At 41.5% G+C, this 22707-nt stretch overlaps 1 protein-coding gene across 2 annotated transcripts in view; it reads left to right on the plus strand.

The window, feature by feature from the left end:
- The window catches only part of CSNK2A1 (casein kinase 2 alpha 1), a 61265-nt gene extending 38558 nt beyond the window's left edge, over positions 1 to 22707 (plus strand). For both annotated transcript variants that reach the window (XM_081096859.1, XM_081096858.1), the window contains 10 exons: positions 180 to 281; positions 796 to 846; positions 2111 to 2170; positions 3854 to 3937; positions 9873 to 9983; positions 13059 to 13160; positions 15069 to 15169; positions 16373 to 16521; positions 17847 to 17933; positions 19802 to 22707. In XM_081096859.1, coding sequence (XP_080952985.1) covers positions 180 to 281; positions 796 to 846; positions 2111 to 2170; positions 3854 to 3937; positions 9873 to 9983; positions 13059 to 13160; positions 15069 to 15169; positions 16373 to 16521; positions 17847 to 17933; positions 19802 to 19917 — 963 coding nt within the window. In that variant the 3' untranslated portion in view covers positions 19918 to 22707. The remainder of the gene's footprint in view (positions 1 to 179; positions 282 to 795; positions 847 to 2110; positions 2171 to 3853; positions 3938 to 9872; positions 9984 to 13058; positions 13161 to 15068; positions 15170 to 16372; positions 16522 to 17846; positions 17934 to 19801) is intronic.

Raw genomic sequence — 22707 nt, forward strand, 5'->3', positions numbered from 1 at the left:
TCAACATTTGCTAAGTAACCCACAGAATGCCTGTCATAGGGCTAGGAGAAGGGGATTGAGAGATGAATCTGACACATTTCCTTCTTTCAAGGAGCTCATAAATATGTATGTATTACATTATCTGTTGAAATAGCCTGAAATACTTTATTTCACTGATGTTTGAACTTTTACTCTTTCAGCCAGTAAAGAAGAAGAAAATTAAGCGTGAAATAAAGATTTTGGAGAATTTGCGAGGCGGTCCCAACATCATCACACTGGCAGACATTGTAAAAGACCCTGTGGTAAGTATAGTATGTGCTGGCAAGGCCCACCAGGGCTGAGGTGGTGTTTGACTCAGAGCACAGCTGGCCTCTCTCTGTTCCCCCCTCTACTGTTAAGTCCTGCTATAAAAGTGCTTAATCAGTTAATAGCATTTAACCAGTTTGGGTCTTTCTTTCAAAGAGACCTCCACCCACAGACTATTTCTTATTCTTCTAGGATAAGAGACTGATAGCACTGGAAACTGAAATGTGTTAATCCATTTTGCAAACTCAGGTCCGATGCCGATGGGCGATGGGCGCATTGTCGGGCTGCCTAGAGCCTGGTGAGACTTCAGCTCCATGTCTTCTGTTTGAAATCCATCCCAAAAATGACCTAAGTGTGGTGATCAGAGAGGGGGGAGGGCTTGTAGCAATAGAGGGATTCTTACTACTGAGGCGAGGACTGCCAAATTCACCACGTAGCATCCGCAAACATTGTGCTCATTAAAGCTGCCAGGGCTTTTGCTAATGTGTGTTTTCTTTTTCTTTTCCCTAGTCACGAACTCCTGCCTTGGTTTTTGAACATGTAAACAACACAGACTTCAAGGTATAAGATATAACCAATCTTTTCAAGCTGTTGGGTTTTCAGACTACATAGAAAACCTTTTAGGGATATTAGTATTAGAAGAACTTCCTTCCAACTTACTTAAAAGAGCTTTTCATCTTCACAGTGTTAAATTATAAGATAGAAATACTGCTGTACAAACTGCCACTTTCCACATCTTGGCATTTTACATTTCTATTTGTTGTGTGCTCTCTTTAATAACCAAATACATTTACTTTTCACCACCTTTACCATTCATTTAAGTTTCCCCTGATGTCAAACGTAATGAAAGCAATAACACATGTTCAGTCAAGATCTGTCCGTGGGCATTTTACTTTGAAATGGCAGTGTTCAAGGAGGAATGTGTTGTGTATGAAAAGCAAAGTCTTCTTATACCTTAGGATTCCTCTGGGTTAGGGTGGTGTAAATTCTGCTACGACACATACCTCTACAACTGATCTCTGACTTTCCGCCCATCCAGCGGCCTACTTCAAACAATTCTCAGTTCTAGTACAAAAAAAAATACAGACACACTCTTCAGTTTCAAATTGTAAGGTATTTGACTCGCCTTTGAACCAATTCAGTATGAAGAATTTTAGGTATCAATAAATGGGTGAATTCTTTTGCTGAAATAAGGAAAAAAGGAACTGTTTTAGAAACAGAGCAGTAACTTCAAAGAAAACGTCAGATGATGTCACTAACCATTTAATGACATGTGCATGTGCATGTGTTGTTTTTTTGTTTTTTTAAAGACCATAACTCTTTGGAAGCTGGAAAGGATACATAACAGTTGTTCAGAGTTTATTTCAAATTGGGAGAGGAATAATTCTGTTAAGTTGGCTTGACAGATTTGGCAGCGAGCCATCTGCATGCTCACTGGTGATCTGCAGATGAGGTAGTTTCCTACTAAGGAGGCTGTGTATTTGCCAAAATGCCTTTTTTGAGAAGGTCTGGAGGTAAATGAAAAGCAAAATTAATTGCAAATGTATATCAATGCATATTAGATAAACTGGTATATTCCCAACATTGAATTTTAGCTTCAGAAATACAAGTTAAGTAATTCTTGACTTTTGCATATAGAGTTAAAGACTCAGCGTATCTCTTTAAAGGGAATGTTATGTTGAAGAAGTAGAGACTGGTGTAGATACAGATCTTGGAATGATGGCAAATGAGCCAAGTCTTGGTTTGAATTACTACAAATGAGGATGAGAAATTGCCTTCCGTTAGCACTATTTCATGGCTCAAATGTTGCATTTGTCTTTAACAGCAATTATACCAGACGTTAACAGACTATGATATTCGGTTTTACATGTATGAGATTCTGAAGGTAAGGGAACTTTGAATACTAAATACTTTTAGATTGATCTTACCTTTGTTAAATAACTCAAATGACTATACAAAAGCTAGTGAATTAACTTTTAAAATATGTTGAAAGAAGGGGCCTTTTCATGTAAGTTTTTAATAAGTTAATAGCATCAGAACTCTTCTGCTAATGTAAAGGGTATGGAATAGGGCAGCCGTGGGCAAACTACGGCCCGTGGGCCAGATCCGGCCCATTTGAAATGAATAAAACTAAAAAACAAAAAAAGACCGTACCCTTTTATGTAATGATGTTTACTTTGAATTTATATTAGTTCACACAAACACTCCATCCATGCTTTTGTTCCGGCCCTCCGGTCCAGTTTAAGAACCCATTGTGGCCCTCGAGTCAAAAAGTTTGCCCACCCCTGGAATAGGGTCTAGTAGGAATATAATTTAGAATCGTTTGGAAAGGGTATTTAGAAGAGAGCTGGGGCCCCATAAATATTTGTAATCTCAATTTTGCTCTTATGAAAGTTAACAGTTAAATTGTTCAAACTTGTAAAAATATCTCCAGATGTGTTGGCTTCTGGTATACTTTATTTCACTTAAAATTGAACAAGTAAAACAAGAAACTTCCTCAGCTGTCAAAGGGTTGTTGTTTTAAGATTACATAAATCACTGCTTAGAGATTGCTGATTTAGAGTGGACTTTGACTTCTAAAGTGGGATCACCAAATTATCTTCCTCCTAGTAGTCACAAGATCAACTTTATATATGAGAAAATTGCTAAGAGTTGGCTAAAGTTTCTTATTAAATGAGGGTTGATGTAAAGCCTTTATTTGAACCTTAGAAGTACCTTGACGATGCCAGTAGAGATATTTGATCTTCCCATTGGTTCATGCAGTCTTGTGGCAAGCAGGACTTTGAAGTTAAGGATATGCCGACTAGTCCTAGGAACCATAGGAACTCAAGTTGCCCTTTAAAAAGGACAAGAATTTGGCCAATGACATCAGCTGATCTAAAAGCCAGGATTAGCAAATCCCAAAGGTTGTACCACTCAGTTCACCTTAGTTTGAGTTTGGACATGGTTTTCAAATTAGATTTGATGTCATAAATCAGGAGTTAGCAAGCATCAGTACAGGGATAAACAGTAAAAATTTTGGCCTTGTGTTCCATAGGGTCTTTCTCAAGCTACTACTCAGCTCTGTTGTCATACGAAAGCGGCTACAGACAACATGCAAATAGGTGTGGCTGTGTTCCAGTAAAATAAACATTCACAAAAACAGGCATCAGGCAATATATGGGCCATGGACCTCTACTGTAAACACTTAGCTGCTAAAGAATTATTGTTCTTTGAAGAACACTTTGTAGTATACATCAGTTTTCTTCTTTTGAGGGGCCTATGCTTATGAAAATAATCCAGGCTTTATATAAGGGAGAAAAATTGGAAGTGATGCAATTGGTGTCACTTTGGGTCTTTTTGTAAAGAAAGGATGTTGTAACAACTGTGTAAGAACAGAACTTGAAGTTCAGAGGCCATGAGTTTGACTTTAGGGTCTTGAGCAAGTCTGAGAAATAGCTGTGAGAATGCTTGTCCGAGGGGTGTTTTGAGACTAGAAAGAAAACTGTAGAGGAAAAGTAAAAGGCTTTAACTAGAAAATCACTCTTATGCAAGCTTTTGTTTTTGTTTTTACCTATTTCTCTTACAGGCCCTGGATTATTGTCATAGCATGGGAATTATGCACAGAGATGTGAAGCCCCATAATGTCATGATTGATCATGAGCACAGAAAGGTAATGTGATAGACTGACAAATCTTTTCCTGCCTGATAGAGTGAACAGCCCATCCTCAACACTTTATCCCTAGCATCTGTTACAGTCCCTGGTACCTATTAGGCACTTGACACATATTTGGTGAATGAATAAATTAACTAATCAGAATGTTTAAACCTTTATTCATATTCCTAATGATACTATCAAGAAGGACTCCCTGGCCAATGTAGTCCAGTGGATAGAGCATTAGCTCCTGCACTAAAGGGTCACAGGTTCAATTCCTGGTCATGGGCACGTACGTGGGTTGCAGGTTCCATTCCTGGCACCAGTCTGGAAGTATGCGGGAGGCAAACAATTGATGTGTCTCTCTCACATTGATGTTTTCTCTGTGTCTCTCTCCCTCTCCTGTCTCTCTCCCTCTCCCTTCCACTCTCAAAAAAAAAAACAATGAAAAAAATATCCTCAGGTGAGGATTAACAACAACAAAAAGAATACTGTCAAGAAGGAAACATTAGAATAGTGGGCAAATCAGTTTTGGGCATAGAACACTACTTCTGGTTTTATTTATTGAATAACTAGTATCTGGGAAACTCCTTTCTTGTTTGCTTCCTCTCTCTTACCTGTACAACAGGTATAATAATATTTGCTCTGCATGCCACTAGGTTAATGTGAGAATTAAGTGTGCACAGTTGTGAAGTAGATGAAATATTTAGCAAGTACAAGTGCTATTAATGAGAGTTCTACTGAACTCATGCTTTATAATATTTCAGTTTTGTAAGATAACCAAGCGTACCTTTTGTAGGTAGTGATGACTCTCTGTTGTAGACTTTGGAGATGTACAGGATTTGTTCATTCAACTAAATTTTTTAGGCAGGGGATATATGCTTGAAGCAGATAGTAAAAAATTCTTGTCCATAAGGAGCTTGCCTTTGCAGGTATGCTGGTAGGCCAGAAAGTTAAAAGTGATGTGGAAGAGCAATAAGTCAGGACTAGGAAAGAGCAGGGGATGTTGTGGTTTTAAACAAGGGGTAAAGGGAAGATTTCATTGGGAAGATGACATTTAAAGAACACTTGAGGGCATCAGCCATGCAACCTTAGGAAGAAGTATGTCCCAGGTAGAGGATGCAAAGTTCTGAGACAAAAATGTGCCTGGCTTGTTGGAATAGTGGCAAGGATATACAGTTGAGACAGGGAGTGGGAGTGGGATGAGAGAGATAAAGAAAGCCAGGTCATGTAAAACCTTAAATAAATATTGTCAGAACTTTTCTCTAAAGATGCAGAGCTTTTGCAGGGTTTGCGGAAAGGGTGGACAAGCTCTCACTCGGCATTTTTAAAGTTTACTACACATCTATTAGAACAATTTAAAAAACAGCACAATACCAAATGCTGGCAAGGATGCAGAAAAATTCAATCTCTTATACATTGTTGGTGGGAATGTAAAGTGGCACAGCCATTTTGGAAATTGCCAGCCTATTGTTTTATAGTCTGTTGGTTTCTTTAAAAGCTAAACAAACAGCGCCAGGTGGAGTGGGTCAGTTGGTTGAGCATCATCCCGTTCCCTGGAAGGTTACCGGTTCAATTCCAGGTCAGGGCACATGCCCAGTTTGTGTTTTCGGTCCCCAATGTTTTCTCTCTCACATCGATATTTCTCTCTTTCCCTTCAATTCTCTCTAAAATCAATTTTAAAGAAAAGACATATTACAAATACAAATACAAATGTGTGTAAACAAACATGCTTACCAAACAATCCAGCAGGGTCTTTTATTCCAGAGAAGCCAAACCTTAGGTCTGCATAAAAACCTGTATATGAATGCAGCTTTATTCCTAATAGTTGAAAATTAGGCCCTAGCTGGTTTGGCTCAATGGATAGAGCATTGGCCTGTAGCCCAAAGGGTCCCGGGTTCGATTCCAGTCAAGGGCAGGTAGCTTGGTTTCAGGCTTCTCCTGGGCCCTGGTCAGGGCACATGCAGGAGTCGGTCAATCGATGTGTTTCTCTCATATCGATGTTTCTGTCTTTCCCTCTTTATTAATTTGAAAAGACTATTTTTTTAAAAAAAAAAGAAAATTGAAAGGCTAATGTCCTTCAGTGAGTGAATGTTTAATCAAACAGGTATATCTATATCATGTAGTCTTATTACTGAATAGTATTACTCAGGAGTATAAAGGAATGAACTATTACTGATAATGCAACAACTTGGTTGGATCTCATGCTGCGTGGGAGTAAAAAAGTTGTGCTGATTTTTCCATTTATAATACATTCTCAAAGTCATAGAGCTAGAGAATAGGGGTTACCAGGGGTTAGAAAGTGGAAAAGTAATAGCAAAAGGGACATCTGTGATGATGGAATAGTTCTGTATCTTATGGTAGGAGTTACCCGAATCTACACATGATAAAATTACATAGAACTACACACACACATACACACACACACACACAAACATGTAAAACTAGTGAATAATCAGGTCTGTCTGTGGACTGTGCCAATGTCAGTTTCCTGGTTTTGAGTTATACCATTAGGAAATGTAAAGTTGGGTGAAGGGTACACAGAATTCGCAATTTACTATAAATTTATAATAATTTTAAAAATATAAAGCATTTAAAAGGGATCATTCTGGCCCTAGCCAGTTTGTCTCAGTGGATAGAGCATCAGCCTGTGGACTGAAGGGTCCCAGGTTCAATTCTGGCCAAGGGCATATGCCCAGGTTGTGGGCTCGATCCCCAGTAAGGGGTGTGCAGGAGGCAGCCAATCAATGATATTCTCTCATCGATGTTTCTATCCCTCCCTCTCCCATCCTCCCAGAAATCAATAAAGATATACTTTTAAAAAAATAATAAAAGGGATCATTCTGGTTGTGTAGAGAATAGAGGGCAAGAGTGAAAGCAGCTTGACAAGTTAGAAGAAGAGGCTACTGCAGTACATCAGACAAGAGATGGTGGTGGCATGAACCAGGGCAGTAGCAGTGGAAGTGATGATGGTGGTCAGAATATGAGCCAACAAGATTTGTTGACAGATTAGATAGATGTTGAGTGTAAGGGAGACAAGAGTCCAGGGTAAAGGCAGAGGCTGTGGGAGAAGGGGAATAATTAGGTTTAGCTCTGAGATGTTTGCTAGGTGATCAGAGAGGCAGAGATAGCTGGTAGAAGATATGGGCTTGAGGAGCGGTCGCCAACCTTTCGGACCTCATCAGTGGTCTGTGGACCACCAGTTGGCGACCGCTGAGCTAGAGGGTATAAGTAAGAAACGCTGATATGCTGTGTGTGAAACCATGGGTCCAGAAATATTCATCTGGGAATACTTGTTGCTAAAAAAAAAAAAGCTCAGGGATAGCTCTGAAGCACTTTTTTTAAGGGGTTGGAGAGAAAGACTGTAAAAATAATTATACTTCCCTGGCTGGTTTGGCTCAATGGATAGAGTGTCGGCCTGAGGACTGAGGGGTCCCAGGTTCGATTCCAGTCAAGGGCATGTACCTTGGTTGCGGACACATCCCCGGGAGGAGGGGTGTGCAGGAGGCAGCTGATCGATGTTTCTCTCTCATCGATGTTTCTAACTCTCTATCCCTCTCCCTTCCTCTCTGTTAAAAAAAAAAAAAAAAAATCAAAATATATATTTTTTAAAAAAATATACTTTCATACCTTTTGTTGTAATTCCCATTGTTCACCAAAACAACGAAGACACTGTACCTAGCTAACAGTGACAAATTAGTCATACTCTAGTACCCACAATTCAAATCATGCTTATGTTTTACACAATGGGAAAATAAGATTGCCTCTTGACTGTGCTAGTACTTTTTCCACTTTCAGGATACATTTTGGTAAAAGGCCATTTTGTATAGCTTTTCTCTTACTTCATTCACTAGTTTAAGTTTAAAAAAATTGGCTCTCAAAAGAAATTTCAATCGTTGTATTGTTGATATTTGGCTCTGTTGACTAATGAGTTGGCCGACCACTGATGTTAGAGCATCATCCTGATATGTCAAGGTTGCGGGTTTCATCCCCAGTCATAGCACATAAAAGAAGCAACCAATGAATGCATAAATAAGTGGAACAACAAATTTCTCCCTCCCCTTCTCTCCCTCTTTTTCAGCACCCCCCCAAAAAAATATTTTTAAAGATTTGTGGGTTCTATTAAAGCAATATATTTGAGGTTCAGGGAGGGACTAAAGGCAATGGTTGGTCGTACTTGATAATTAGAAAAGACTTCAGTGAGGACCTAACTTAACCAATAGGAGTCTAGGAAAAGCCTAAACATTCTACTCAGCTGAGCAGTTTAAGAAATTTGCAGAAACCACAAAATGAAATTGTTTTTCAGTGGGTCTCCCTGGAGCACAAGAATTAAGTCATGAGAACTATCTGTCAAGCTAAACAGGGTTTTCCAAAAAGTTCGATTTTCATTTTAAATACAGGGGTTGGCAAAACTAGGTTTACAGTTGTGGGTATGTGAATCACAGTTTATTCCTGTATTATTTATTCTTGTATTACATTTTTCCATATGAAAACTGTAAATCTACTTTTGACGTTCCCCCTTCCACCCACCCCCCATATAATAGGTAGTCACTGAAGGGGTTTTAATTTAAAGTGACATGGCTGGTATCTTCCTAGATAATAAAAGGCTAATATGCAAATTGACCAAACGATGATTGACCAATCACTATGATGCTTACTGACCACCAGGAGTCAGACGCTCAATTCAAGAGTTGGCCCCTGGTGGTCAGTGCATACTCACAAGGGGAGCACCACTCAGCCAGAAGCTGGGCTCATGGCTGGTGAGCGCAGCGGCAGTGGCAGGACCTCGCCCGCCTCCACGGCAGCGCTAAGGATGTCTGACTCACATGAGTTCGACATCCCCCAAGGGCTCCCAGACCGTGAGAGGGTGCAGGCCGGGCTGAGGGACGACCCCACCCCCCAAGTGCACAAATTTCGTGCACAGGGCCTCTCGTCTATGTATATAAAAGCCTAACTGGCTGTTACGATGGAACAGCCGGTCACAATGACGTGCACTTTCCACCAGGGGGCAGACGCTTACCACAGGAGCTGCTGCAGGCCCCCATCACCCAATCGGTGCAGGGCTCTGGGTTGGGACGGGGTACTGGGGGGTGGGTGGCAGCAACCAACCTCCTGTGGCACCTGGGCGGGGGGCTTCGACCTCTCGCCAGCTACCTGGGGGCAGGGTTGACAGAGGTGCAGTGAAAATGCGGGATGTCCACTAAGCTTGCTTGAACTCCCCCTGCTACCCTCCCCTGGGAAAGTCCCCGCACTCAGGTTCTGGGCACCCACGAGGAGCCCGCCCTGCACCCGCGCAGCCTCTTCCTGGTGAGCCATGCCACAGAGGCCAGTCAGGCTCCCCATAGTTTCGCGCAGGAGCCGGTCTGCGAGGCCTGCCAGAGGAGAGCGCACTGCCCACCCACCTTCTGTGTGGCACCACTGGGCAGCCCAGAGGCCCACGCTACGCCCCGGCCCATGGTGTCTGGGCATGCTCACTACATCTTCACGTAGGGACTTGGGCACCGTGACTCAGGTGGAGGAGGGTGCACAGGGGCCTGGTGGCCCAGGTACTGCCCAGGACCCAAAGGTCAGCTGGGACCTGCCCTTCCACGCCAGACACTCGCACTTCAATCGCCAACCGGGCCTGGGGACCGCACCTATGCATGAATGTCGTGCACTGGGCCTCTAGTTTTTAAGAGTACCCTAAAGGCAATGTAGCAGTGGTTCTCAACTTACCTAATGCCGCGACCCTTTAATACAGTTCCTCATGTTGTGGTTACCCCCACCCATAAAATTGTTTTTGTTGCTACTTCATAACTGTAATTTTGCTACTGTTATGAATTGTAATGTAAATATCTGATATGCAGAATGTATTTTCATTGTTCGCAACCCACAGGTTGAGAACCGCTGCAATGTACGGAATAGCTTGGAAAATAAAGTCCTTATAATTTATTCTATCTTTTTTTTCTTTCAGCTACGGCTAATAGACTGGGGTTTAGCTGAATTTTACCATCCTGGCCAAGAATATAATGTCCGAGTTGCTTCTCGATACTTCAAAGGTCCTGAGCTACTTGTAGACTATCAGGTGAGAAGAGAACGGCAAATAAAATTTCTGTCTTAGCTCTGGTCAGTGTCGCTCAGTAATTACAGCGTCAGCCCAAAACCAAAGGGTGGCATGTTTGATTCCTGGTCAAGGGAACTTACCTGGGTTGCAGGTTTGATCCCTAGCCCAGGTCAAGGCATGCGCAAGAGGCAACTAATCAGTGTGTGTGTGTGTGTGTGTGTGTGTGTGTGTGTGTGTGTGTGTGTCTCTTTTTCTCCGCCCCTCCCTCCCTTCCACTCTCTCTAATATGGAAAAAAATATCCTCAATTGAGAATTAACAAGAAAGTTTCTGTTCTATGCTTATTTTGTACATAATTTGCAAAAATTCTCATTTTGAGTAGGTTACTTATACATGTCCATGGCTGTCCCTTTTACACAAATGTAAAATATGAATTACCTCAGTTCGTCTACTGTAATTTATGTTTTTATTCTCATAATGTCCATAGAATATGAATAGATCTTCATTTGATCCTAACTGAAGAAAAAGTACACCAAAGATAACCTTTTCTATTTAGAAACTCCAGAGAATAGGTTTAACCAACCTAAGGACTAAACTACAAAATGCTCTCAAGACTTTCATAAATTGTATCTATCTACACTAATAAAAAACAAAGATGCTAATTGACCGTACCTTCACTATGTCCTAACCACACCCACCAGCCAATCAGAGCGACTATATGCAAATTAACCCAACCAAGATGATGGCCAGCAGCCACGGAGCTGGAGCAAGCAGGAGGCTTGGTTGCCCAGGCGGCTGTGGCCTCTGCTCATGGCAACAAAGTTTCAGTTATAGAAGATAAATAAAGCCCAGATACTTGCTTCCAGCCAGCCTCCACTGGGAGGTTGGGTGGCTGGGGGCCGTGGCCACGTCCCCTCCCTGAAGGGGGTGTGGCCAGCCTGAAAACGGCCCTGAGCCCCTCACCCAGGCTGGCCAGGCACCCCAATGGGACCCCACCCTGATCCAGGACACCCTTCAGGGCAAACCAGCCGGCCCCCACTCATACACCAGGACTCTATCGTATTTAATAAAAGGGTAATATGCAAATTGACCCTAACAGCAGAACGACTAGGAATGACTGGTCACTATGACACACTGACCACCAGCGGGCAGATGCTCAATGCAGGAGCTTTCCCCTGGTGGTAGTTGCGCTCCCACAGGGGGAGCTCTGCTCAGCCACTAGCCAGACTGATGGCTGCCAGTACAGCAGTGGTGGTCGGAGCCTCTCCCACCTCCTCAGCAGCGCTAAGGATGTCCAACTGCAGCTTAGGCCTGCTCCCCACTGGCAAGTGGACATCCCCCGAGGGCTTCCGAGCTGCCAGAGGGATGTCTGACTGCCAGCTTAGGCCCAATCCCCCATGGAGAGGGCCTAAGCCAGCAGGTGGTCATTCCCCCGAGGGGTCCCAGACTGTTAGAGGGCACAGGCCACGATGAGGGACCCACCCCGCCCCCCCGAGTGCACAAATTTTTGTGCACCTGGCCTCTGGTATATATATTTAAACCCAGCAACCAGAACACCAGAATGACTGGAACCACCGGTAGCTATGACGCCCACTGCAGCTGGCCAATCGGCCTGATAGGGAGTGGGGCCAGCCTGCCAACCACCAGCGGCCCCTTCTAGTGGTTGGCAAACTGGGGTTTGTGAGCCACATGCAGCTCTTTGGCCCCTTGAGTGTGGCTCTTCCACAAAATACCGACTTCTGCATATGTGCCACAAAGTTTCAATCGCACTGTACATGCGCACCCGCACGTGGTTTGTAGAAGAGCCACACCCAAGTGGCCAAAGAGCCGCATGTGGCTTGCAAGCCACAGTTTGCCGACCACTGCCTTAGCCGGCCCCACCCCTGATCGGCCCCCATCCGAGCGGGACAGCTGGACCCCACCTGTGCATGAATTTGTGCACCAGGCCTCCAGTTCTATATATAAAGACCTTCTCTTTACTGAAAAAGCACTCTTCTAGACTGGACAAAAATCATGCACCTATGGATGAGGACAGTGGGTGGGGAGTGAGGGTGGAGGGTGGGGTAGGAACTGGAAGGAGGGGAGTTATGGGGGAGGAAAAAAAGAGGAACAAATGTAATAATCTGAACAATATAGATTTAATAAAAATAAAAAAAAGCCCTCTTCTCACAGAAACAAAATCCTTAGGAGTACCTTTCATGCCCAGTCCTCCCAGATGTTATCAGATACCTTAAAAAGTTAAGACTGTCCTAGAAATTATTTTTCTAGGATCTTGAGGATATAACCCTGAGTTTGAACATTTTGTGCATAAAAATATTCTTTCTTTTTTTTTAAATATATTTTATTGATTTTTTTACAGAGAGGAAGGGAGAGGGATAGAGAGTTAGAAACATCGATGAGGGAGAAACATCGATCAGCTGCCTCCTGCACGCTCCCCACTGGGGATGCGACCGCAACCAAGGCACATGCCCTTGACCAGAATCGAACCCGGGACCCTTGAGTCCACAGGCCGATGCTCTATCCACTGAGCCAAACCGTTTAGAGCAAAATATTCTTTCTTTTAAAAAAAAAAAGTATTGCTTTTTTTGAGAAATAATGATTTTTGTTCCACTTATTCATGCACTCAGTGATTGATTCTTATATGTGCCCTGACTAGGGATTGAACCCACAACCTTGGCATATCAGGATGATGCTATAATCAACAAAGCAACCTGACCAGGGCCAAAAATATTCTTTATGATATTATTTATAATTATTTGTATTATTAAACAAAACATTATCCTATTATAGGGAAATTAAAGATTAAATTCTGAAACATTTATGCAATAAAATAATGTTAACATCAAAAGGTTTCCAGAAGCTAACAACTTGAGATGTTTTTATGTGAGTGAAAAAGGTAATTCAAGATAGTATGTACAGGTTGTTTTAAAATGGGGGAAATGCATAGAAGAAAAAATTGAAAAAATATATATAAAGATGTTATTGGTTTTTGGACATTTTAGTGATCTTTTTTTAAAATAGTAATTTTTTATTTGGAAAGTACAAGATAATTTATTCTTATTTCATTTATAACTTACTTTTTTTTAACTTCAATGCAGATGTACGATTATAGTTTGGATATGTGGAGTTTGGGCTGTATGCTGGCAAGTATGATTTTTCGGAAGGAGCCATTTTTTCATGGACATGACAATTACGATCAGGTGATACATGTTGTTCTCATTAGGCAACTTACTGGGCTAACCTAGTGATGATGAGATCTAGCTACTTAGTAGAAACTGTGGTGGATTTTGCTAAAATATAGATGCCCATCCCAATCTTTTAGAGTGAGACCCTAGAATAATTTTCAATTCATGGCTTATTCAGTCAGCCCAACATTGATCCTCATATTGGTGTTTTGGGAGCTACCGTCTAGCCTTTTGAGATCACTGAGTATTCCCCCTAGTCTTTTGATTTGTTTGCTTGTTTTATTGTAAATTATACATGTAAAATAGGACATTACCTTAGAATCCTTTAATGTGAGTTTTCAGTAAAGTTGGGAATATTTTCTTCAACATGTTGATTTATATATGGTATTTCTATGATCCTTTTGTCTCTTTTTTAATATTTATTTTAGGAAGAGAGAGGGAGAGAGATAGAAACATTAATGATGAAAGAGAATCATTGATTGGCCGCCTCCTGCACGCCCCCCCCACTGGGGGCCGAACCCGCAACCCTGGATATGTGCCCTTGACCGGAATCGAACCTGGGACCCTTTGGTCCACAGGCCGACGCTCTATTCACTGAGCCAAACCAGCTAGGGCTCCTTTTGTATCTTTATATGGATTGAGTTGGTGTATGTCAGAAGTATAGACGATGTTTTTTAAACTAGCTCCACTTCCCCTTGAAGATCAGTTAAAATCAAAAGTCTTTATAAGGCGCCATGCAGTGTTGGAGAAGACTTCTTTTTTTTTTTCTTTTTCTTTTTAAATATATTTTATTGATTTTTCACAGAGATGAAGGGAGAGGGATAGAGAGTTATAAACATCGATGAGAGAGAAACATCGATCAGCTACCTCCTGCACACACTCTACTGGGGATGTGCCCGCAACCAAGGTATATGCCCTTCACTGGAATTAAACCTGGGACCCTTGAGTCCGCAGGCTGACGCTCTATCCACTGAGCCAAATCAGTTAGGGCTTTCTTTTCTTTTCTTTTCTTTTCTTTTTTTTCTTTCTTTCTTTCTTTCTTTCTTTCTTTCTTTCTTTCTTTCTTTCTTTCTTTCTTCCTTTCTTTTTCTTTCTTTCTTTTTTTCTTTCTTTCCTTCTTTCTTTCTTTCTCTCTTTCTTTTCTTTCTTTTTTCTTTCTTTCTCTCTTTCTTTCTTTCTCTCTTTCTTTCTCTCTTTCTCTCTCTCTTTCTCTTTCTCTCTTTCTCTCTTTCTCTCTTTCTTTCTTTCAAGTTTAGTCTAGCCCTGACCTGTGTGGCTAAGTGGTTGAGCGTCCATCCAGGCACTAAGAGGTCACTGGTTCAGTTTCCAGTCAGGGCACATGCTGGATTTGGGGTTCAATCCAAACCCAGGGGGCATGCAAGAGGCAACTGATCAATAATGTTTCTCTCATCGGTGTTTCTATCTCTCCCTTCCCCTTCCTCTTTCTATAAAAAGTCAATAAAAGTACTAAGAAAAAAGATTAGTCCAGCCTCTCAAATAGTTCATAGTCTAGTAAGGGACTCAAACATACAAGGAAATAAGTTACAGTTATAAATGTCAGAATAGAAACAGACAAGGTACAAAAGGCAGTTGTGGAAGGGGAGTGTCCCAAAAGAAGTGACACCCTTAGCTGGGTTGTGAGGGTACAAACGTAAGACTTCATCTGGGAGACGTTTCAAGGGAAAGGAACCCGGTTATATCATTGTTTGTTTTTTCTTTTTTTACACCATCACATTGAGTTCTGATTTAGAGAGTTTTGTTTGGAAATTATTCCTACGCTACACAGGAATCTGAAGTAAATTGAGTGTATGTTCATACCTTGTAGCCACGATGATCCCTTGCTGTTAATCCTATCATGGATGTTTGTTGATTTAATCTTGTAACATGATTGTTGTGTGGGTTTTTGTCTTTCTTCAATCCTAGTTGGTGAGGATAGCCAAGGTTCTGGGGACAGAAGATTTATATGACTATATTGACAAATACAACATTGAATTAGATCCACGTTTCAATGATATCTTGGGCAGGTGAGTCATAAAACAAAATCTATGCATCAAAAAATAGTTATGACCCTGGCCAGTGTGGCTCAGTTGGTTTGGCGTCATCCTGCGCACTGAAAAGTTGCCGGTTTGATTACTGGTCAGGGCACATACCAGATTGCAGGCTTGATTCCCTGGTGGGGGGCGTACAGGAGGCAGGTGATCGATGTTTTGTTCTCACATTGATTTTTCTCTCCCTCTCACTTTCTCTCTCTAAAAACCAATAAAATGTATTTCTTTAAAACTATTTTAAAAAAATAGTTACATCCTCTTTGCCAGCACTGCTAAAGTATCACTGGTCCTGTACTACAGGGTGCTGCTTGGGTGACCCTGTGATAAAAATCACTGGATTGACTGGCAGTTTTCCCAAATTCACTTACAGGACAGGTGTGGAGATTATTGTCAGAGGATTCCTGTAAAAGTAATGAAATGTAGATTCTAATAGAAGGGCTATAGTTGACTTAGCTTCTCCAAATGACAAAACCCTCTACAGCGGTTCTCAACCTGTGGGTCGCGACCCCTTTGGCGGTCGAACGACCCTTTCACAGGGGTCGCCTAAGACCATCCTGCATATCAGATATTTACATTACGATTCATAACAGTAGCAACATTACAATTATGAAGTAGCAACAAAAATAATTTCATGGTTGGATCACAACATGAGGAACTGTATTTAAAGGGCCAGAAGGTTGAGAATCACTGCAAGAGAAATAAATAGTAATTGGAAATGTATGTTTCAAGACTAATGTGCAGACAGACAATGAACAGACTCTGAAAATAGTGGCTAGGCACAATACTAATTCATTCACCACTTACCAGGAGGTGGACTTTCCTGATGCAAAGGCAGAGATGCCAGGAATGTGTGAGGGGATGGGAAAGAGGCCTGGTTAGACCAGCCACCTGACCCTCCTTGCTGTGCAGAAGTATTCAGTATTGTAAAGGAACATGAATTATGGTTTATAAAATTGTGAGCACCCAGATTTCTCTTTTGTGCAACACTGCTGTTTTCAGCCCCTCCGGTTAGCTTGGTTGTCTCCCCAGTGATAGAGTGCTATAAAACTGCTCTCTTGAGTTTTGATTTCTTTTTGCTAGTGTCTGGGCTCCTAATCACTAAGGAAAATTTAGGAGTGAAATAAATGTTGGGCTTCTCTGCCCCTTGTTCATTTCTCGTTACCCCTTTTGGCTCTGCAGACACTCCCGTAAGCGATGGGAACGCTTTGTCCACAGTGAAAACCAGCACCTTGTCAGCCCTGAGGCCTTGGATTTCCTGGACAAGCTGCTGCGATATGACCACCAGTCACGGCTCACTGCAAGAGAAGCCATGGAACACCCCTATTTCTGTGAGTCCAACTGTTCAATCCATAGAGCCTGTGCAGGCCTGCCCAGCAGACTGTACAAGACAAAGGAAAATATATGCTGTGAAGAAAACTGTGGACCCATGGTCCCACCAGAAGAGAGTTGGAATCCCAGCTCTGCTTAGCCTATGGCAAAGTTATTTCACCCACAGTGATCCTTGTTTTCTTCAAATGAGGACAGTGATGGCAACTGTCCTAGAGAATTGTTGGAAGGATTCTTGTCTGACAGTACTTAATACATGATTGTTCCTAAAAAAACTGCTTTTCTTACTGTGTTAGTGACTCTTCTCAGAGGTTAGCTAATAATGAACTAGAGGCCCAGTGCATGGATTCCTGTACTGGCGGGTGGGGTCCCTCCACCTGGCCTGTGGGGATCGGGCCAAAACTGGCTCTCCAACATCCCCCGAGGGGTCCCAGATTGTGAGAGGACACTTTTCTGGTGACACACCCCAGAACCAGGCTCCCTCCTCTCTGGTTCCAGGTGTGTCACTCTAGAGCCGAGCTGCCAAGTCACCACAGCTTGCAGCTCCTGCGTTGAGCATCTGCCTCCTGGTGGTCAGTTCACGTCATAGCTACTGGTTGGACGGTCGGATGGTCGCTTAGGCTTTTATATAGATAGCCCTAAATCTGTCCTGTCTCTGGTTATAATTTATTGGAGAGCCAAGGAAGCTTCAAAATATTAACTGTATGAACACTTTGACTTAGGTTTGTGATATAGCTAACTGTGCTGTCCTGGGTGAAAATGTCAATTAGTCAGTTAGACCCACTCCATCTCCACTGTGATGTTAGCTTCAACATTGGATTATTCCTTGGAGTGGTTTTGTAGTGAACTGATTATGTGGTTGCCCAGTCTCCTGTATCTGAAGAAGAATGACCTGAAGTCTATGGTAATAGCACTAATTTGCACAAGCTATAACTTTGGCCTATTTGGTACCATGCTTAACCACTTGAGTTGTGGGTTGCAGTAAGATCATTTCACTCTGCTAATATATCACTCTAGGCTAGATTAGATTGTATTATCTTATTCAACCCTAACAGGATCAGTTTTGTTTTAAATTAGATCTACCATGGATAATTACCTCATCTTCCTACCATTTAATTTTAGAGGTTGCCTTTACTAGTTTGACAGGAAAGATAATTCTATTTTCTATTACTTATCTAATTCATGGTGAAGACAAGGCATTTGCCACCTTAAGTTCTTCTGGGAATTATATGGAATATAAATAAGATTGAAAGCATGAACGTGACTGCTTTAAGATCATTAGTAATCGTTAAGCATAATAGAACTTAACATTTTTGTCTTTTTCTAGACACTGTTGTGAAGGACCAGGCTCGAATGGGCTCATCTAGCATGCCAGGAGGCAGTACGCCTGTCAGCAGCGCCAATATGATGACAGGTCAGTTCATTAGTGAATTTTTCTTTTCTTTTTTTAAAGCAGTAGAAGTCAATTATTCTTCCTTATTTGTGTTTTTGTGGCCTGATTTGGTCCCTGTTGTGACCTGATTTCTTGTGAACCTCCTCTTCTCTCTGTTATGATTACCTTATTGATATTGATATACTAACCTGTGCAGCTCTCTCCACGAGGCTTCAGGATGCTTTTGACATCTGATATACCTCAGTGACACTACTTTGAGTAGGCTATCAACAGGCTCTTCTAGGAATCCCCAAGTGTGTCAGAGGGACATGAATGTCCCAACAAGCCATGAAAAATAAAAGGTGATCCTTTTATCTCACAGTTTAGAGTGACAGTAGTTGACATGGTCCTCAGAAATGAGATTAAGAAATTGGGGAGATTTGACTCCTGGTGTGGGAACCAAAAAGAAAAAAGAAATTGGGGAGAGAAGGTATGGGGTTTGCACATGGGGTGTATATTAGTAAAAGAATCGTTCTTTGATTTTTTTTTTCCCCCGAAGCAATTACCATGTACCTAATAAATTGTAAATATGAAATTATTTTTCCGTATTGTTGAATCACTACGATTTAGAGCAAATTTTTGTACAGAGTACACAATTATTCTAAAGAAATTATAGGCCCATATTGTGAGAATTATACATATAGGCAGATCCACGTGGGTACATTTGTAGTGAGGTCCTTGACTCAGACACCCTCGAAGAATTACTGTTAATGAGCTAGCTGCCTTCTAGAATTTATCACCTGGGAATCTTGCCTATGTGCAAAATGATGCATGTCCGAGGTCGTAGCCTTATTTGTAATAGCAAGATACTGAAAACAGCTCTCAGTAGGGAACTGTCAAATCAATTATGGGACATCCATTCAGTGGAATGCTATGCAGCCAGAGAAAAGAATGAGTGTTTCGTGTTCTTTTCTAGCTCCAACTCCAAGATAATGTGAAAATAAAATAAGCAAGGTGCAGAGCCATGTCCAAGACCAGGAGTGGGCAAAAGTATATAATCACATTTCTATATATGGTATCCATATGAATATTCTGATAAAATTGTGTTACTGTATATGCATAAAATATTTCTAGAAGGATATACTCTAGAAATGGTGCCATAGTGACAGGGCAGGGGAGGTTTATTCACTGTATATTCTTTTGAACTTCCTCAAAGTTTTAGCTTAGAGGTGGGAAGTGCTCCTTTCTCCACTAAAAATAACTTTTTTTTTTGAAATTTTAGCTGGCAGTGTGATTTAAGCACATGAGTTTTTACTCTAGCCCTCTGCTGTTCAGTATGGTGATAACTAGCCACAGGTGGCTATTTAAATTAAGCAAAATTTAATAAATGTTAAAAAACAAAACAAAAAAAACAGTTTCGTAGTTACACTAGCCACATTTCAAGTGCTCAGTAGCTACATGTGGTTAGTGGCCACTAGGTTAGCACAGATTATAGAACAGGAAATTTGCACAGTCCCCCCATAGATAGGCCTGGGTTGGAACCCAAGCATAGTTGCCAACTTTACTAGCTGTTTACCTTTGGTCAAACTGCTTAAACTCTCCAAGCATGGATTTCTTTACCTCCTAAATTAATTAGAACTTGCCATTTTAATTTGTGAGGATTTAATTTGAAATCAGTTTAATTTGTAAAAATCTGGCAAAGGAGATGCCTTTAATAAAGAGAATTTTTTTGTGTGTGAAATATAATGAACAACATAAACTGATGAACAAGAATAGATCCAGAGACATAGATGTATCGAACAGACCAAGAGAATTATTTGTGTGTCACTTTTGTGACAGGGGCTATGGAAACTGGTGACTAAGCTTTCCATGGTTGGTGTCTCAGACTTACCCTCATCTGTTTCTTTCAGGGATTTCTTCAGTGCCAACCCCTTCACCCCTCGGACCTCTGGCAGGCTCACCAGTGATTGCTGCTGCCAACCCCCTCGGGATGCCTGTTCCGGCTGCCGCTGGCGCTCAGCAATAAAGGCCCCTTCTATCTCCTGAGGCCTGAGCAGAGGTGGGGGAGTCCACTCTCTCCTTGATGCAGCTTGCGCCTGGCGGGGAGGGTGAAATACTTAAGAAGCACCGTGTCTGAACCGTTGCTTGTGGATTTATAGTAGTTCAGTCATAAAAAAAGAATTACAATAGGCTGATTTTCTTTTTTTTTTTTTTCTTTCTTTCTTTTTTTTTAACTCGAACTTTTCATTACTCAGGGGATTCCCTGAAAAATTACCTGCAAGTGGAATATTTCACGGACAAATTTTTTTCTCCCCTTCCAAATTCAGTTCCTCATCACTAAAACACAAAGACAAACCAGCCTCAATTCCTGCTGCTGCATTTGGGTGGAGATTTCTTCCCATGCCATTGTTCACCCACCATCCCACACTTTGGGGCAGGGGGCTTGTATCTCATGCTCTTTTCCAGAGATTACAAAAATGTAGCTTCTTCAAGGGAGGTGGGAAGGAAGGAGGGAGGACCCAATCTATAAAAGCAGTGTACTGCTCGTCATTTACATCACTTTATTCCCAAAGTGCTTCAGTGGGGTTATCCTGGTGAATCTAGTGGAAATATGTCTTAATTATAGTTACATTGAGATGCTGAAAAATCTACCCGAAGTGCTGACAGGTCCTGAAAATTTCTGTTCAGTCTGAATCATGTCTTACTGACCTGACCCTAAATCCAACTCATTCATAAGTTTAGTTTAAAACTTCAATAACCTTCCCTCCCAGGCTCTTTACCTTGGTCCTCTCCCCTCTTGTCTCCCAGCATACTCTATAGTTGGAAGGAGACTTGGCCATTTTGAATTCAGTTAGCTACTGGGTATAATTTATTGCTTTTTACAAAAGAAAACAAACATTATCTATATAGGTTTTATGTTAAGAACGCTTTAAGAGCTAATGGGAGATGTGGCCACACTTTCATTTTAAGCTTTCCACTTTCTTTCCCTCGTATCTTCCCCTTTCTTCACATGCCATTCAGTGAGAAGGCCTGCCCCTCAGTCTTGTAAATGTATCTGAGAGGTAGGAGCAGAACCACTGTCTCCAGTGAAACTGAAATGGTAGACCTGTAATTGTGGGGAAACTATAAACTCTTGTTACAGCCCTGCCACCCTTTGCTGTGTGTATATATATAATACTTTGTCCTTCATATGTGAAAGATCCAGTGTTGGAATTCTTTGGTGTAAATAAACGTTTGGTTTTATTTATCAAGGTTAGATTTAAGTTCCCTGTGTAAAGGTCTCGCTGGGTGGGTGTCTCACGTTCACATCTGAGGGGCCTGCAGCCCTGTACCGTGGAGGCTTCCTAAGGCCACCATTTTTATACACCCCTCATTTGACCCATGGTACCGGGCAGGGCAGAGAGGCCTTAAAAAAGCACCACAAGCCAAAGCGTCTCTGGGGATTAAGGATCCTTTGCCATAAAATTCACTTTGTGTCTCAGCAGTGCAGGGATTGGGGATGGAAAAGTCGCCAGTTTTGTGTGTTTGTGTGTATGTAAAGTGGATTTTCCACTGTAATCCAACCACCTAAGTTTATCAGGTGCTTCACTGAGGAAGCCTAGTTTTTTAAGCACAATAGCAAAACCATCAGCTCTGTATCTTCTGTTAATTTAATTACAGTAGCTGCTTGTGGGGACTAGGAAAAATTCTTCCAACATATTTTAAGGCCTAAAATCTTAGTTCCCCATTCTCCTACCTTTATAGATTCATAAGCCTTTCTCATCTGGGCATCATAGATAAATGTAATTATTTGAGGAGTTGAATCTAATGAACTTAATCTAACTTTGTAACCCAAATTGGCTCTAGTAACTTACTTTATCAAGGTGATGGCTTTAGTGAGTATAATGATGAACTTTAGAGAAAGCTAAAGCCTCCTTGTGTAATGCTTCTCAACCACAGGGAGAACACTCTGTGTGGCAGGTGGTTTTCTTTCTTGTGGCCACTTACAGTGGATATTTATTGTTCTTGACCCTTTTATGCCCTAGAATGCTGTGTGGGTTACCATGTTGAATTTGTGCAGAAGCTAAAAGCACCGGATGTGCCAGAGATGGAATTTGTGATTACGTTTGCACTGGATTGTGATTTGAACAGGACACTATGACTAATAAATTCTTTCTTTTTAGGTGGGGAGGAGGGTTGTTGTAAATCAAGACTTCACATCCTACCCTTGTAGCTCAGAGAATCTAGGTGTAGCAGAGGCTGATGTGAGGAGCTGCAGGCAGCTGAACCTCCTAACACGCATCAGACCTTGCAAGAAACTGAAGGTAAATGGAGAGGACTCTGAAATGCCACCCAAGAGCCTTTTAAAAGAAACCAACTTTTTTAAATGCTAATTAAGGAGTCACTGCAAAAGCATGAAAAAAAAGACCCAATTGGGTGGGTGGGGGGGCAAGGGTTTACAGAGTAACAACTTCTTTGTTGTAAATTACCTCATCTGTATACCTTGTATTGGGACACTTTATTTCTCAGCACTACCTGTGTCTGCATTGATCAGATTGCAGGAGATGGAATGCCAATATAAGACAGTTGTGTTGGCAGTTACTCTAAAAGGTTTTTTAGTATTTTTTAACTTTGTTTGAAGTGGGCTTTCCCCTCTCCTCCCCTTTTTTTTTTTTTTAAGTTTGAAGTCCGAAGTTCCCCCTCTCCCCCTTGATTTATTGGTTGTAATTGTATTGTAATTGGTATAACTAAAACATAACTGTGCTGGGAAGAAGTTGTGCCATGAAGGTCTTTAAATTTTTTTTTTTAATAAAAACATTTAAACAAATGAAATGTC

Source organism: Myotis nattereri (genome assembly GCF_964212035.1).
Source record: "Myotis nattereri genome assembly, chromosome: 8".
Lineage (NCBI taxonomy): Eukaryota > Metazoa > Chordata > Mammalia > Chiroptera > Vespertilionidae > Myotis > Myotis nattereri.